This window comes from Archocentrus centrarchus, chromosome 23 (assembly GCF_007364275.1).
Source record: "Archocentrus centrarchus isolate MPI-CPG fArcCen1 chromosome 23, fArcCen1, whole genome shotgun sequence".
In the NCBI taxonomy this organism is placed as follows: domain Eukaryota; kingdom Metazoa; phylum Chordata; class Actinopteri; order Cichliformes; family Cichlidae; genus Archocentrus; species Archocentrus centrarchus.
In genome coordinates, this window is record NC_044368.1 from 8991274 (window position 1) to 9005900 (window position 14627).

At 42.7% G+C, this 14627-nt stretch overlaps 1 protein-coding gene across 4 annotated transcripts in view; it reads left to right on the forward strand.

Moving 5' to 3' along the window:
* Nucleotides 1-14627, forward strand: part of bltp3b (bridge-like lipid transfer protein family member 3B) — a 30445-nt gene that overhangs the window by 10470 nt on the left and 5348 nt on the right. The window contains exons 3-21 of one of the 4 annotated variants that reach the window (XM_030720047.1): nucleotides 629-667; nucleotides 2093-2184; nucleotides 2806-2995; nucleotides 3089-3229; nucleotides 3703-3870; nucleotides 4455-4635; nucleotides 4772-4855; nucleotides 5080-5241; nucleotides 5354-5503; nucleotides 5670-5785; nucleotides 5868-6009; nucleotides 6492-6685; nucleotides 6798-7544; nucleotides 7622-8298; nucleotides 9461-9544; nucleotides 10194-10342; nucleotides 11059-11216; nucleotides 11318-11468; nucleotides 12191-12232. In XM_030720047.1, coding sequence (XP_030575907.1) covers nucleotides 629-667; nucleotides 2093-2184; nucleotides 2806-2995; nucleotides 3089-3229; nucleotides 3703-3870; nucleotides 4455-4635; nucleotides 4772-4855; nucleotides 5080-5241; nucleotides 5354-5503; nucleotides 5670-5785; nucleotides 5868-6009; nucleotides 6492-6685; nucleotides 6798-7544; nucleotides 7622-8298; nucleotides 9461-9544; nucleotides 10194-10342; nucleotides 11059-11216; nucleotides 11318-11468; nucleotides 12191-12232 — 3667 coding nt within the window. The remainder of the gene's footprint in view (nucleotides 1-628; nucleotides 668-2092; nucleotides 2185-2805; nucleotides 2996-3088; nucleotides 3230-3702; nucleotides 3871-4454; nucleotides 4636-4771; nucleotides 4856-5079; nucleotides 5242-5353; nucleotides 5504-5669; nucleotides 5786-5867; nucleotides 6010-6491; nucleotides 6686-6797; nucleotides 7545-7621; nucleotides 8299-9460; nucleotides 9545-10193; nucleotides 10343-11058; nucleotides 11217-11317; nucleotides 11469-12190; nucleotides 12233-14627) is intronic. The other 3 variants (XM_030720043.1, XM_030720044.1, XM_030720046.1) reach the window with 3 other exon arrangements.

Consider the following 14627-nt stretch of genomic DNA (forward strand, 5'->3'; position numbering starts at 1 on the left):
AATTAGAGTAAATATGAGTTGCTTCATTGAATGGCTTTGTTGAATAAAGTTGCTCAATCAATATCTACACGGGCAAAGACTTGTTTGTAACTTTATGCACTGTAGTAGATGTTTCTACTTTGATGGCTTAAAGGATGAGCCAGCACCCCTGATGTCATTCAGAAAACCAGAGGCAAGGCAAATGAAATGGATTTAATTGAATTAGAGCCACAAAATCCCGAGCATTTCCCATTACTTGATTTATGACATCTCAGAAAAGGAGTCGCTCTGTGGAGGAAAAAAAAAACCCCTGAAACTGAACATAAGCATTTAATCTCTTTTAATATATAATTTGACTCAAACAGGAGGCTGCATGTTGAGGATTAATGGCGCTCTGGTGATGAATGAATGAGCTGCCAGTCAGTCTGTACTCATTGATTCCTTTCCTGTCCTTTCTGCTCTGCCTGCTGTTTTAACCTTTCTTTCCAGTTTAGTTGTATTTAATTGGATTTGTACATCCTGTTGACTCGCAATTAATTTTTTAGTGAGCCAAAAGTCTGAATGGGTGCTTTAAAGATTAGAGTGCTGCGTACCATGTAAGGCTGAAAAGCTGACACTTTTTTTTTTTTTTTTCTTTTTTCACCACCAGATACCATGGACCAAGTTGAAGACTCACCCGATCTCTTTGGTATGTTTATATGCCACCTTTGTTTCTTATATGATCTTAGTGTGATGAAAATTACTAAATGATGCCATGCCCAGGGTATATGATGCACTTTATTAAGATTTGAAACAGCAAAAGTGTGGTAATAAGCTTCCTAAAGTGGCACTGAAGCCTACCTTTTGATGTACTTGCTGATATGATGCATGAGAGTGCCTTCAGCTTCTCGTCCTGAGCCTGGTTTATCTTCCAGAGCTCTTCAGTCTGGCTTTAATAGGGACTAGATGTTTGCTGCAGCGGTTGGCATTTTCTGAATCTCGCTGCAGAAGTTTTCATAGGTGTGTTTATGTCTGTTCCACTGGCTGCCAGCATTTCTCTCGCCTCCACCTCAATGAGCAGGTCACAGGTGTCAGGCTGATAGACTCCCAGTCCCCAGGTAGTTTCTGTTCCCAGAGCACAGGTGGCTGGAAACCAGCAACAGGAGCACATGCTACACCTACCTCCACAAAACCTTTGTTTTGTCCTCAGTCTTTATATATACTTTCAGGTCTGGGTGATGTGACTTTTTAGGTCACAAGGTAACATCAATGATACACTAAACTATCACTAACAGTATTTACCACGATTATCAAGGCCTCATAACACAAGGACACTGAGTTAGTTAGCAGCACAGTAGTGCTTTTTTGAATGGAATACTTTAATGTAGAAGACAATAGTATCACAACACTGACAATAGTGAGGCTTTTGAACTGTTGTAAAAACATGGCTTAATGTGAAGGAGAGGCTGCTGTCTGAAGGTGTTCATATATGAAAGTCTTGTTTTATCCATTGTGAATTTCCTCATTTGAGTTTATTAGTTTCAGTGTTAATTTTTCATATTATATTGTATGTGATATTTGTCAGGAGCAAGATTTATGAAGTTCATATCAGGCGTCACAGTTCATGCCATGCAGACTTCCCTAGTCTCTGTAAAATATGCACAAATGATTCCTGATGCTGGAAACCAGGCTGGTAAATTTGAACACACTGACAAAGACTACATAAAACTAAGGATGTTTGCTTTTTAAAATTTTTTTTTTTTTTTTTTTTTTAGCTTATTCAACTAAAGGACTGGTGAGCACATGCAATGCGTCTGTCATCTGTCCGTCCACAGTTCAGACGTGGTCTGGTTTCCATCCTTCATCCATATTTTGCTGCATATTCTGTTTGCAGTGACACAGGACTAAACACACAACTGAGCAAACCTGCAGCCTTCAAACATCACACTGTGTTAAATGTTGCTTTTCTTAAGTGAGAATAACAGTAGAATACATTACAAAAAAGACAATGAATGAAGAAGAACACACAAAAAAAAAAAAAAAATGTCAGCCTGCTACAAAAATCTGACACCATAATGTTATGATGGCACGGTTTGTTTATGAGGCTAAGCCTTTGACTTCACTGTTCTTTCAGACTTTGGATAAAGTGGTGATGGAGATGAGTACCTGCGATGAACCTCGTCCACCCAATGGCCCATCTCCCATTGCAACAGCATCCGGACAAAGGTGGGCTGTTTCTTTTATTCTTGCTGGGATGAGTTGGCTGAGTGGTGTAGGCAGAAGTGAAGGGCTTTTAAGCTGTTCAGCAGTACAAGTCTATTTTTATTTTTCCCTTACAACAGTGGATTATTGCAGCATATTTATCGTGCTGATCAGTTTGGCCAAAATGTAAACCAAGAAAAAGTATCAAAACTGGTTGAAAATGAAAAATAATAATTTAACTTAAAAATGTCAAACTTAAAGCACTTTTGTTGGACTCCTGACAGTACAGGCACTATGGCCTACACACCACCACAAATATGGCATGTTGGTTAATTAATAAGATGACACATTATTAATTACCCAACATCTACTATCCAAAAGACAATTGTTATAAGATAATTTAAGTCTTTAAAGATATGTGAGTTATTTAGTTTGCCTATTTTATAGCTACGAGTGATCAATAAAGCTTCCCTTAAAAAAAGTTAATGAATAGAAAACATAGGGTTTATTTTTTTTTAGGTATTTTGTAAAAAAGGAGAGGTGACTGACAGACTTATAATAATGTATTGGTTTTGCCTGTTGCATAGCATTTATCATTTTTCTTGCCTCTCTTTCTCTGCGTCCACCTTTTCGTCTACCTTACAGTGAATATGGCTTTGCTGAGAAGGTGGTAGAGGGCATATCCCTATCGATCAACTCTATTATCATCCGGATCAGTGCCAAGGCCTTTAACGCCTCCTTTGAGCTCTCCCAGCTGCAGGTCTACAGCGTCAACACCAGCTGGAGCATCGGTGACCTGCGATTCACTCGCATTCAGGACCCCCAGAGGGGAGAGGTCAGTCTGTTGTTTTTAAAGGGAATAAGGGTGGTCTTTGCCACGTTTTTCCACCCAACTGTCCAATTTACTGCTCTGTTGGTTTGGTTTCAGATTCTGACATTTAAAGAGATCAGCTGGCAGATGATCCGCATCGAGGCCGATGCTATCCAGAGCGCCGAACACGAGATGTTGAGCGCCCCCATCCGCCTCATCACCAACCAGTCCAAGATCCGAGTCACTCTCAAGAGACGGGTTAGATACCACGCACATGCCCTTTCAGAAGACATTCATGCTATGACATTTGATGTAGCAGGCTTGAAACCCAGACTCTAAACAGCATCGGCTTGTCCACTATGAACAATGACCCTTCTATGTGGCCTCACAGGCTGCAGGGTCAATAGCAGTGCATCATCAAATGGCTGGTGTTTATTTCAATCAAAGTATGCAGTGTCTACAGCACAGAAAGCTTTTTAGTGTGTTGTGTGAAAGTAATTAGCCTTTGAGTTGAAAAATCTACTGAATGAAACATTTATATTAGGCAAAAACATGAATGCAGATTGTTAAACTGTATTCTGTTTGATTTTTTTTTTTTTTTTTTTAATATGATCAATGTTGTTGTGAATTCAGTGTATCACTGCTGATGTGTTATGTTACATTCATGGAAAATCTCCGCCAGCTGCCACCTGCATATCGCTTGCTTATAGCAACGCTTCTGTCTGATTCAGATCAAAGACTGTAACGTAGTGGCCTCCAAGCTGATTCTGATCTTGGATGACCTGCTCTGGGTGTTGACCGACTCCCAGCTCAAAGCTATGGTACAGTATGCCAAGTCCCTCAGTGAGGCTATGGAGAAGTCTGCACAGCAGAGGAAGAGCATGGCCACAGAAGACCAGGTACCAGCATGGTGACTTTATCCGCACAGAGTACAATTATAACATTTTCTCAAATTCCTTTCCACGCTTTATAAATCGTAATTTCTCTCCCTCTTTCTGTCACCCTTCCCTTTTTTCCATTTTTACCCACCCCTGCTATTTATGCTCTAATTGCCTCCTGTGTGGATGAGCCATGGTGTAGTAGTTAGTCCTTGTGTTCGTGAAAGTCATGTCTGCCCTTCTTCTCTCTTGCGCTGATGTCATATTTGTGCCTACAATATGTCTGTCTCTCACTGTTGCTTTCACCGTCTTTCAGTGTCCTATTTTCTTGCTCTTTGTGCGCACACAAAATGTACAGACAGCTTTCACCCACACAAATTCACACCTGCCTATCTCTCAGCATATTTTCTGTACAATGATCAGTCTGTTTTCTATAAATCGGCCTTACATGCCACCTGGTGGAAGCACTGAGTACTTCATCACTCATCTTTTCATTGAATCTGTCACCCTTTCTGAAGCACTCTTGTGTGAAACAAAATGAAAACCTCATCAGTGACTCAAACCTGACTACAACACCAGCACTTAAAACTTTCTGTGTTCTCCAGGTATCATCACCTCCCACGTCAGCCCAGCAGGTACGCACCCAACAGCCGTCCGCGGCTGCTGACCAGAGCGCAACCATGGCCAAGCTGTTCAGCGCCTACGATGTGTGTGAGACATCCCACCACCTCCAGATCACACACCTTGACCTGCACATCTGCGATGACATTCACACTAAGGACAAAGGTAACGTGGATTTCCATTAATAAGCACACAAATAACAAGGCTTGTTTTTATTTAAAGGCTCAGTAGACTGAGTTGTCTTTGACATGTTTTACTAAAAACTACTGACTCGAGCACTCTTCTTTCTCTTGGTGTATAGTTATCAAAAAAAGGATAACAGGTGGAGCCATGCAGCTTTCCTTCAGCTCCATCACTTTGGACTACTACCCGTTCCACAGAGCAGGTATGAATTCAGCTGTTAAGCTCAGTAATGTGGTCCAACCATATCCCTGGCCTTCAAAGTATTAAAATGAAAATATCAACAAAATACATTTAAAAATAATAGAGAGAGAAACAAAATAATGGGAAAACAATTGCTGGTAACAAAAGCAGAACCACACATGGTTTACTTTAAACAAACAAGATGTGCAACTACATCCACCCATTTTAAATACTCAATCTCCTTAGGTGACAGCTGTGCCCACTGGATGCACTACAGCGACGCCACTAAAACGAGAGAGAGCTGGGCGCGGAACCTGCTCGATGAATTCAAGACCAACGTGGAGATGTTGAAGAGCGCAGTTCGAGACCAGCAAGGCCCAAGCCATGCACACAGTTCCCCACAACATGGTAAAGACGCGCACACTTACACATAGGTGTAAGTCAACTTGTTCTGGGTGCATTTTTGTTGTATCTCCTGGCACCCGTAGCACATCATCCCTGTGGGTTTTCTGTCCTCCAGTGTCCGTTAGGGACGATGTGTATGGCTCTCTAGGAAGTCAGGAAGGAGCAGAAGGAGGAGCAGTAGGGCTTAGGGAGGCACATGGAAGACTCCTAGAGTGGAGCCCACACGCACAGCCTCCAGCGCAGTGCTGCTGGTGCCTGGAGCCAGGTACCACGGTGTGTGTGCGCACAGCTTGGTGCGGTGATACACACCCTTCTCTAGGCACAGAAGTTTCTCACTGGAGATCTGAGTGGTGACGCTATTTGCCTCCCTCTTTGCTGTTGTGTTTCTTTCCTCTTTCTTTACCTTTACATGCCTCCTTCTTTTCCTCCAGGTAAGATAAACACGTCTTCCAGCGTTTCCTTCAGTCCGCCTCCCCCTCAGACTCCCAAGACTCAGCTCATGTCCAGCTCAATTGTTCTCAGGATGGCTGACTTCAGCATCTATCAGGTCAGTACTGTGGCAGACTTTTGTGTAGGACATCACTGAGGCTGCATACATTTTCTCAGCTACCTTTAATTTTCTGTTTCAGGTCTCAACAGCAGACCAGCGCCGCTCCAGCCCCAAGACCATGATCTCCTGTAATAAGAAATCGTTGTACCTTCCACCAGAGATGCCGGCCATCCATGTAGAGTTCACAGAATACTACTTTCCTGATGGAAAAGACTATCCCAGTGAGACTTTTGTGTTTTTATACTCGAGATACATTTATTTTCTGACCGGAGGGGTGTGGGGGGAATTGGTTAATCACAACAATTTTTCTAAACCGACGGCTCTGCGTCATGAAATTTTCTATCTCCCATCACACTTTTGGATCCATTTACTCCGATCATTGAGCTGTGGGGAAGTCATTGACTGCTGTGTGGCTGAGAGAACATTGATTTTTCTGAATTACACTCAGTGCTCAGGATGAGGGATCACCCAATTAATTCATTTATGGATTTCTCACACAGTCTATTAGGGCACATTATGAGAACCACTAAAGGTTTTTTACTTTTCTGACTATGAATGTGCAGCCAAGACAAGAATATTCACCAAATTAAGTACAATTCATTCCTTTGTTTTTAGTCTCTCTGATGTCTTATTTCTTTCCTCTGCATGCTTCTAAATATTATGTAACCTTTCTGCCTTTTCCCTTATGGTTCTGTTCCTCCAGTTCCGTGTCCAAATCTTTATGCCCAGCTCAATGCCCTGCAGCTGGTCCTGGAACCTCGTAGCCTGGTGTGGCTCAACCTCTTTGCCCTCGACCTCAGGCAGAGTCTGGAACAGTTCATGGAGATCTACAAGCTCAATGACTCTCAGAAACCTGATGAGCATGTTGACATCAAGGTTGATGGCCTCATGCTAAAGGTAAGAAGGAATGCAAACACATGACCCATTTCCTGGTTTGAAGCTTGGACTGTATTTTCTTGAATTCATGTCTGTTTTTTGTTTTTTTGTTTTTTGTATTTGGGTTGACCAGCTGGTGATTCCCACTGATCAGGACTCCTCTTCCCCTGCTGACCTGCCTCGCTCCATTTCAGTACAGACTTCAGAAATGGTAGCCACTAACACCCGACACCCTGCCAACTGCACGCGATCCCACCTTGAAGCCCTTCTGCAGGCCTTTGAAGAGGAACCCTTCTTCTCTTCATCTTTTTCTTATTTCCCTCGTTGCTCCTCTTCTTTACCCATCCTCCATCCCGTCTTCCAGCGCCACGCTCATGAACAAGACACTAAGCTGCACGACATTTACCGCGGCCTGGTGGTGCCGACGATGGGCACAGACGCTCTCAAGATGCCTGCTGCCACTGACTTTTGGGCACTGCACTTTGCCCAGTTTTGGGTGGACTATGAAGGAACCCGCGGAGGTAAAGGGCGGCCGCAGCCCTTTGTGGACTCCTTCCCTCTAACTGTGTGGGCATGTCAACCAGCAAAGCTGGTCCAGCATCAGGAGAAGCTGAGAAGTGCTGTTGCACCAGGACTGTCCAGAAGCTCATCAGCAGAGGCTGTTGCACGTTTACAGAGGAAACGATTATTGAAAGAGTATTACAGCAGTGATGCAACAGCATCTGCATCCCACATCAGCAATTCAGCACTGCCACCCAGTAATGGACTCCATAAGCCCCTCTCACTAGACAGTCTGCCCTCCTCATCCTTTTCTTGGTCATCAAATAAAGATACAGATGTGCATGTGTTGGTGCATGTGCAGAAGCATTTGAGTGCTCAGGTATTCTCTTATAAAGACATTTATTTATTTATTTATTTTTACATTTTTTAATTGAATATTTTTGGTGTGTTCTTTAGGTGAGCCATCGGCAGTATGTGTTCCTGATGCAGCTTCAGCGCAGCATTAAAGCCCTGCAGCAGACCCTACAGCAGGATCTGGAGGAGATGAGCTGCAAGAGAGACCGCAAGGATCCATCTCACCGTCCCGCAGATCACCAGCCATTCACTGTCTGCCTGGGCCTCCTGCTCAAAAGCGCAGAGGTGTCCCTGCTCCTAAACCCCATTCCCCAGACTGAGGGTTCAGGTTCACCTCTAGGCTCGGAGCTATCGCCCTCAGAGAGCCGAGGAACTCTGGAGCCTTCAGCTTACACGAGAGAAGTGGGAGAAAAGGGCAATGAAGGGTCTGGTTCAGAAGGTGGAGTAGCCAAACAGTCTTGCACTGTAGACCAGCTGCTGTGTGGTGAAGGCTTAGAGGGAGGACCTGCACAGATTCCTGTCCCCCTCGTTCCAACTTCTACACGTCCTGACTTGAACCATAAAGCCTCAGTGGAGGAGAGGACTCCAGCTAAAAGCACTGGGAGGGGGAGTTCAGATGAAAGTGGTGAGGCATTGGTGGATGGGATATCTGGAGTTGATGAAATGGGAGCTGGGTTAGACTCCAAAACCCAACCAAGTGAACCTCTGCCTGATCCACTCAGCAGCAAAGACTGGAGCGACAAAGACAAGGCTGCAAAGATGCCTCAGTCAATATCCAGGTATTCTGTTTGTCTCACAAACACATTACTAATACATTAAGGCAGAACTGTGCTGATTCAACATTTACATTCCACTGAGATACGCCAGTAATTAGTTTTGGTTGTACAGCTCAGTATCACAAATTTGCAGAGGAGGAATCACTCTCCCAAGGAATCAGATACATGCAGTAGAGGTTGTGTAAGTCACACAAGTGCATTAATAAGTGAGTGCTGAACACAAAGAGATTAACAAAAATGATTTATTAAAGACGCAGCTAAGCATTATTTTACTATGAGTAGTCTGCTGATAATTTTGATTAATTTCCTGTTGGGAAAGCATGTTAAAGTGGCCATTATGATGTCAGAATCCTAAGTAATGTTGCACAGTTACCAAGGTATAAAACAAAATTTACTACCATTTTGACAGCAAAATAAATGCTGGTTAATTTTCTGTCAAACAGCTGATTGTCAGATAATCTTTGAAGCTTGAAATGTACCACTTAAAGCACCATCCAGACTAGTTCAGCCTCCAGTAATAGTCTCCACAAACATTCAGGTGATGATTTGATTTAGCTGACAGAAAGATAATTGACTCCAGTTTTGTTCATTATTGAGTCGATCAAGTCATTTATGTAGGAAAAATGCCAAACAATTTTTTTAAGCTTCATTTTAGATGATTTGTAAAAGTTTTAAATTGTTGCTTAGTGGAAAAATGATCAGCTAACTTTTTTTTTTTTTTTTTTTTTTTTTTTTTGGACCATATGAATTCTACATGCATCTCAGACAGCAGCAACAACATGAAAATCACCTGACATTAGTATTCTAGGGTTAAAAAATATTGCAGTGCTGAATCCAAAGAAGTGATCGTTGTCCAATTTTTAACTGACCCAGCCAGCTTTTTCAGAAAGCCCTCTGTGATTCACTGTCACTGACCTACATGAGTCTTTCTGTCAAACTCCCACATGAGTGCTTGTCAGTCTGAATGTTCCGTCTTCTCACTTCACGCGTCTCACTTTATGAACGTTGGCTGCCCTCGAGCTGCTATGTCTTTTCTTACCTGTGTTTTCTCATCTTCTGTCTGTCAGCATTTGGATGTTCTATGTTTTAACTCATTCACTTCCTTTTCTGCCTCTTGACCTTCGCTTTGACCCATGCGAGGTGTGTGTGTTTTCTCTCTATCAAGGAAAGGAAGTTTGTCTGTGGTTTCTGATCCCCTCAGCTCCTCAAACTCCAGCAGATCCACCTCCCTTTATTCCATGTCCAACATGTAAGGCACTGGATCTGTGACTAGCTGTACTAATGAGTGTGTGCGCGTGCACATGTACCGTGTGCGTGCCCCTTGTGGTTGTGATCTTTGGATGAGTACAAATCAGTGCAAATGTGTATATGTGAATCCCCTGTGGGCATGCATTTGCATGAGTGCATGTCTGTATGTGTTAATCCACCCCCCCTGTTTGGTGTCTACTTGTTAACTCTTCATGGTAGAGATGAAACAGGAAGCTCCTCCTTTGTGACAATTTTTATTTTTTGGTGTTCAGTCTTTTGGGAGCTGCTTTAATTTTTGTCAGTTGTGAATTTTTCTTGAGATTGTTTCTAGCGCTCTGCGAGGATAGAACTTACATGACCTTAAACAACACTGCACAGAGGAATGAGGCAATATTTAATTCATGACTTGTCGAGTAGGCTCTGTCAGCTCTGAAAGAGCAGTGTGTGTTGGCATAAAACAAACTCCTATCAGGTGTGATGAAACAGTTTCACTGGATCCTTTTTTTTAATGTCACTATAACTCAGTCTGACATAAATTAGTTATACTTTAGAATTAATTGCGTGCATGAACATTGTACCTCAAGCAGAAACAGAGTGATAGAGTCACACCTCCTCATATGTCCCTGTGTTTGTGTTTGTGTGTGTTGTAGTGGTCGTTTGATGCGGGACCGCTCCCAGTCCAGTTTCTCTGTGTCCTATAAAAATATGAAGAAGAGCCCGTCTCTGCAGTCCCTGGACAACATCTCCATCGATAGCTACTTGATGGAGGATGGAGACACTTACAGCCTGATGGAGAGAGGTGCGGCTCTACCAGTTCTACCATTTTTTATTTATTTATTTTTTAAAATCCTGACAGTTGTCCTTATGTGCTGGTTCATGGAACACAGAAAATCTCCACAGGAATCAAGATGTAATGAGTTGTGTAGATGTAGCTGCAGATTACTATTTGGCCACAAGGTGGCAGCACCGTGCTGTTTCTCAAAGGAAATGGTATAACTGATAAAATCGGATTACAAGGCGAAAAAGGAAAACTTTATAGACACAAACCGCAAAACATACATTACACTGCATCATTATTTGTTTAACAAAGATTAGACCAAAATGCAGAAGCAGTGTGTGAAAAATGAACTACACCCTTAATGTTACCACAGGAATTAAGAGGGTAACTAGCAGCCAGGTCCTGCTAATTAAATGCACTTGATTATTGATCATCAGTAAGTCTGAGCACATTTATAAAAGCAGAAGTCTTGCTACTTCTCAGTCTGTGCAGGTAAGCCCATTTCTAAACAGCTTGAAGTACATCATTCTACAGTGAGAAAGATTAAACAGCATATCAGCACAAACACCTCATACCAACTGTGAAGCATGGAGGTGGAGGATGTCTTTGATTTGATTTGGATTTTTTTTTTTTAATTATACAGTTTATAAAATCTGTGTACATTCTTTTTATTGTGATTGTAAATATGTTTACTTGTCTGTGAGAGTCACATTTGTATATCTTTATGTACTTTACAGATGACGTGTCCATCTCAGGCTTCAAGGATGTCATCAGTGAGCACAGCACCACAGAGAGTGCCACCGAGGCGGCAGCTGGCCAAGAGAAGGAGGGAGGCGAGTCCCCTGACTCTGCCAGCGCAGCATCACAGAGCATTGATGAGCCCACCAAAGATACAGTAAGAAACAGAGGTTTTTGGATGAAGAATAAAACCCAGCTTAGTACAGGTTGTGTGTCAGCAGCCTTACTTGAGTTTATGTGTGTATACCTCACCTCCAGGTGTCAGTACTGGTGCTGAAGGTGCAGTCGGTATGTGTGGGCATGGAGGCTGTGGGCGAGAGCACAGCCGTGGCCCTGGAGGTGGGCCAGGTCACACCCAGCCAGCTGGGAAATGTCAGCCTCAGACAGTACCTCAGCAACCGCAGCCTGGGTAAGAAATGCAAGTCCACTATCTGCATGTTTAAAATTTCTCTGAGAATGAGCATGAAACACACAGCTTTTTATGTAAGCTCTAATTTTTTTGTTGTGTTTTTAAATGTTACAGATGCCAAAATATCATATGAATATTGTCAGACTGAGAATTAATAATCCATCATAATATCCTGTTGATTACACGAAACAAACCAGTACTAATACTTGAATGGGAATAGGCTGTAGTCTATTTGTCACGTTTAAAATTGTGTGCACCTGTGATTGTTTGTGGATTTAGACTCAGCCCAACCACAATTTTTTATTTTTTTTTCTTCAATATTTTTTTTGACTTCAGTATTTGACATTAGAGCGTAAGAGGAAACATTTGGACAGACAGAGAGGAAGGACATGTGATAAAGGTCATAGAGCAGACTTGGAGCAGGGTTGTCGGGTTTCAACCACCAGGATGCTGTGGCGACTCCTCGTGACACTTTTGGAGTGAGCAGCAGCTACATCAGGACTTCCCAGTTTCACCCTCAGCAGATGCCAGTGAAGGCAGGAAGCTGATCTAGAGAGGGGAAAATGATATTTGCGATTAATCAGGAAACTGACTGCTAGATGAATGCAGCCTGAGTCTGAATCCCCTTATCTTCACAGGCACACACATATTTGCACACTAACACCCCCACCACCTCCTTTTTTTTTTTTTTTTTTTTATTTACCCTTCATGACTCCCCACAGGTATGGTGTGTTCAGTACCAATACCTACACAAAGCAGCCAAGGTAACTGCTGTGTGTTAATTCAGCATCTGTAACCTAGCATGCATGCTTGCATCAGGGCCTCTGCTTCCACCTGCGTGTGTTTATGCATGTACGCGTGTGTTTTCTGTCAGCCCTCGTTTCCAGTCTCAGGACTTGCTAGGTGGCATGTGCTGCAGATTGCACAAAGAGTGTGTTGTAACGCATGAGGAGTGTGTGTGTGTGTTTGCTTGTTTTTCAGCAGTAGGAGGTGCTGATGTGATACTGAAATATCTTTCCGCCACAGCGTGCCCTGTGTGCATGTTTGCGTGTCTGTGTGGCACTTAACAGAGGCTAAATTTGACCGTAATGGAGTGAGCGGTCCCATTATTTGCAACATTAGGCTTGCAACCTTCAAATCTTCAAGTGTGTGCCAAAATCAAAAGTAACAGCTACTTTTTTGTGCCAACAGCTTTAACCCCAAATCCTCCCTTCTTCCTCTTTCCCTAATTTGCCCTCTCCCTCTGTCTTCCTCCTGTTCCCCCTCCCACCTTCTACCATCTCTCCACTGCAGCAGACTTTGCAGTTTCAGTCCAGTGATTCAGGCAATGAGAGAAATACCAGCTTTACCCCTCGCCACCTCTCCTCCTCCTATCTCACAAGAGCAATCCTACCTCCTCCTCAACCCGCCCCTCTTTCTACTCTGCTTCCCTTCACCTTCCTTTTCACTCTTCCCTGCAGCTCCTACTCCATCTCCCTACTAATCCTCTGTCATTCACCCCTCCTTTTCCTACACCTTTCCTTTCCTTCATCTCTCTCCCTCTCTAGGCCATCTCCCCCCCCCCCCCCCCCCCCCCCCCCCTCCTCCTCTCCCTGTCTTATCACAGTCATTCAGTTCTTGGCTGCTGGCTCCCTCTCTCTCTTTCCTCACCCACTCCCATCTCTCTTTCCCCACTCTTTGCCTCGACCCTAGCTGCTCAGGATTGAGAGAATATGCAATGTTATCTGAGGAAAAGCTGACAGCATTCAGTGTATATGTGTGTCTTTGACTGTTTTTGCTGGGCGTGCAATTGCCCTGTGGTATTAACCCTCTCCTGACCATCCTTCAGAGAGCATTTTAAGGGGAAGTGACGCACTTCTTGCTGTCATAATAAAGAGCGATTTCTTTAAGTGGCCATTTTCATGCCTTGCTGAGTGTTCCTATTGTGACTCTCACCCGTTTAAAAACCTGTCTGCAATTGTGTGCTTGTCCGGTGAATATCCCCCTTTGTGTGCTAAAGCTAATGTAAAACAACTCCTTGTGACTTTTTTCACTTCATATTTGTCTTCTTTCTCTCTGTTCTCACTTTCTTACCTTATTCTGTTCTATAAAAAAAAACAAAAAAAAAAACAAAACAGGAATCTTACTGCCACAATTTGTGGTTCCTAAAGTCATAGTCAGGTCATTCAGGGGTGAAACTTTTTCTTTTCTTTCTTTCTTTCTTTCTTTCTTCTTAGTTTTCTAGGTGTCTTATTCATACAGAGAATACAAAATTATTAAATGAAAACTTTTACTTGAAATTTGCACCGAACCCTCGAGTCCCCAGTCCTTGGAAATAATTAAACATTACAGCTGCAAAGAGCCGGTGGGACTGTAAAAGATCTCCTTCAGCCCACCTTCTCCTTAAATCCTTCCGGCTTTTTTTTTCTTTTTTTATTTAATAAACTTTGTTCAACTCTGTCTCCCACTCATCTTTCTGATATTCTTCTTCCTCTGTCTTTTCATTTATCCCACCTCTTATTTTGAGCTTGTGTAAACCTGATATTAAAATTCACCCTTTGTTTAAAATAAATCAGCAGTCTCTGTGTCTGTGATGACCTCGAGATGTTTTTGACACGTTTCAAAAAGTAAGGAATGTACTTAAAAACTTTGGTTGTGACAGCAGTGTGAGCATATTAAGCCTCCCTAATGTGACGAATACACCGATCAGCCGCAGCATTAAAACCATCTGCCTGGTATTGTGTAGTCCCCCTGTGAGTGTTAGCAGTGGGTCCTTTTCATAAAATAGTTTGAGGGGTGATGCCTCTGTGGCTCTGTCTTTTTCTACAGCAAAGGGGGGGCACATCTGTGGAGCAATTGGCTAATCATCAAGTAAACCTTTTCTTGCATATTATGAGGTCGCCACACTGGCTGAACTTCTGTGTTAAAATTATGCTTTTTTTGATAATTGATTAGAATAATGCTCACAGGCCACTTTAATAGGTTCAACTGCTCATTAACACAAATCACATAGCAACAGCTCTATGCATTCAGGCATGTGGACATGAGACCTGGTGAAGTTCAAACTCAACATCAGAATGAGGAAGAAACTTATTTATTTTATTTAATTTTATTTTTTCTTTTGTAAGCGCCTTCAACCATAGCAGTTGTTAGCTCATCTGAGTATTTCAGGAACTGCTG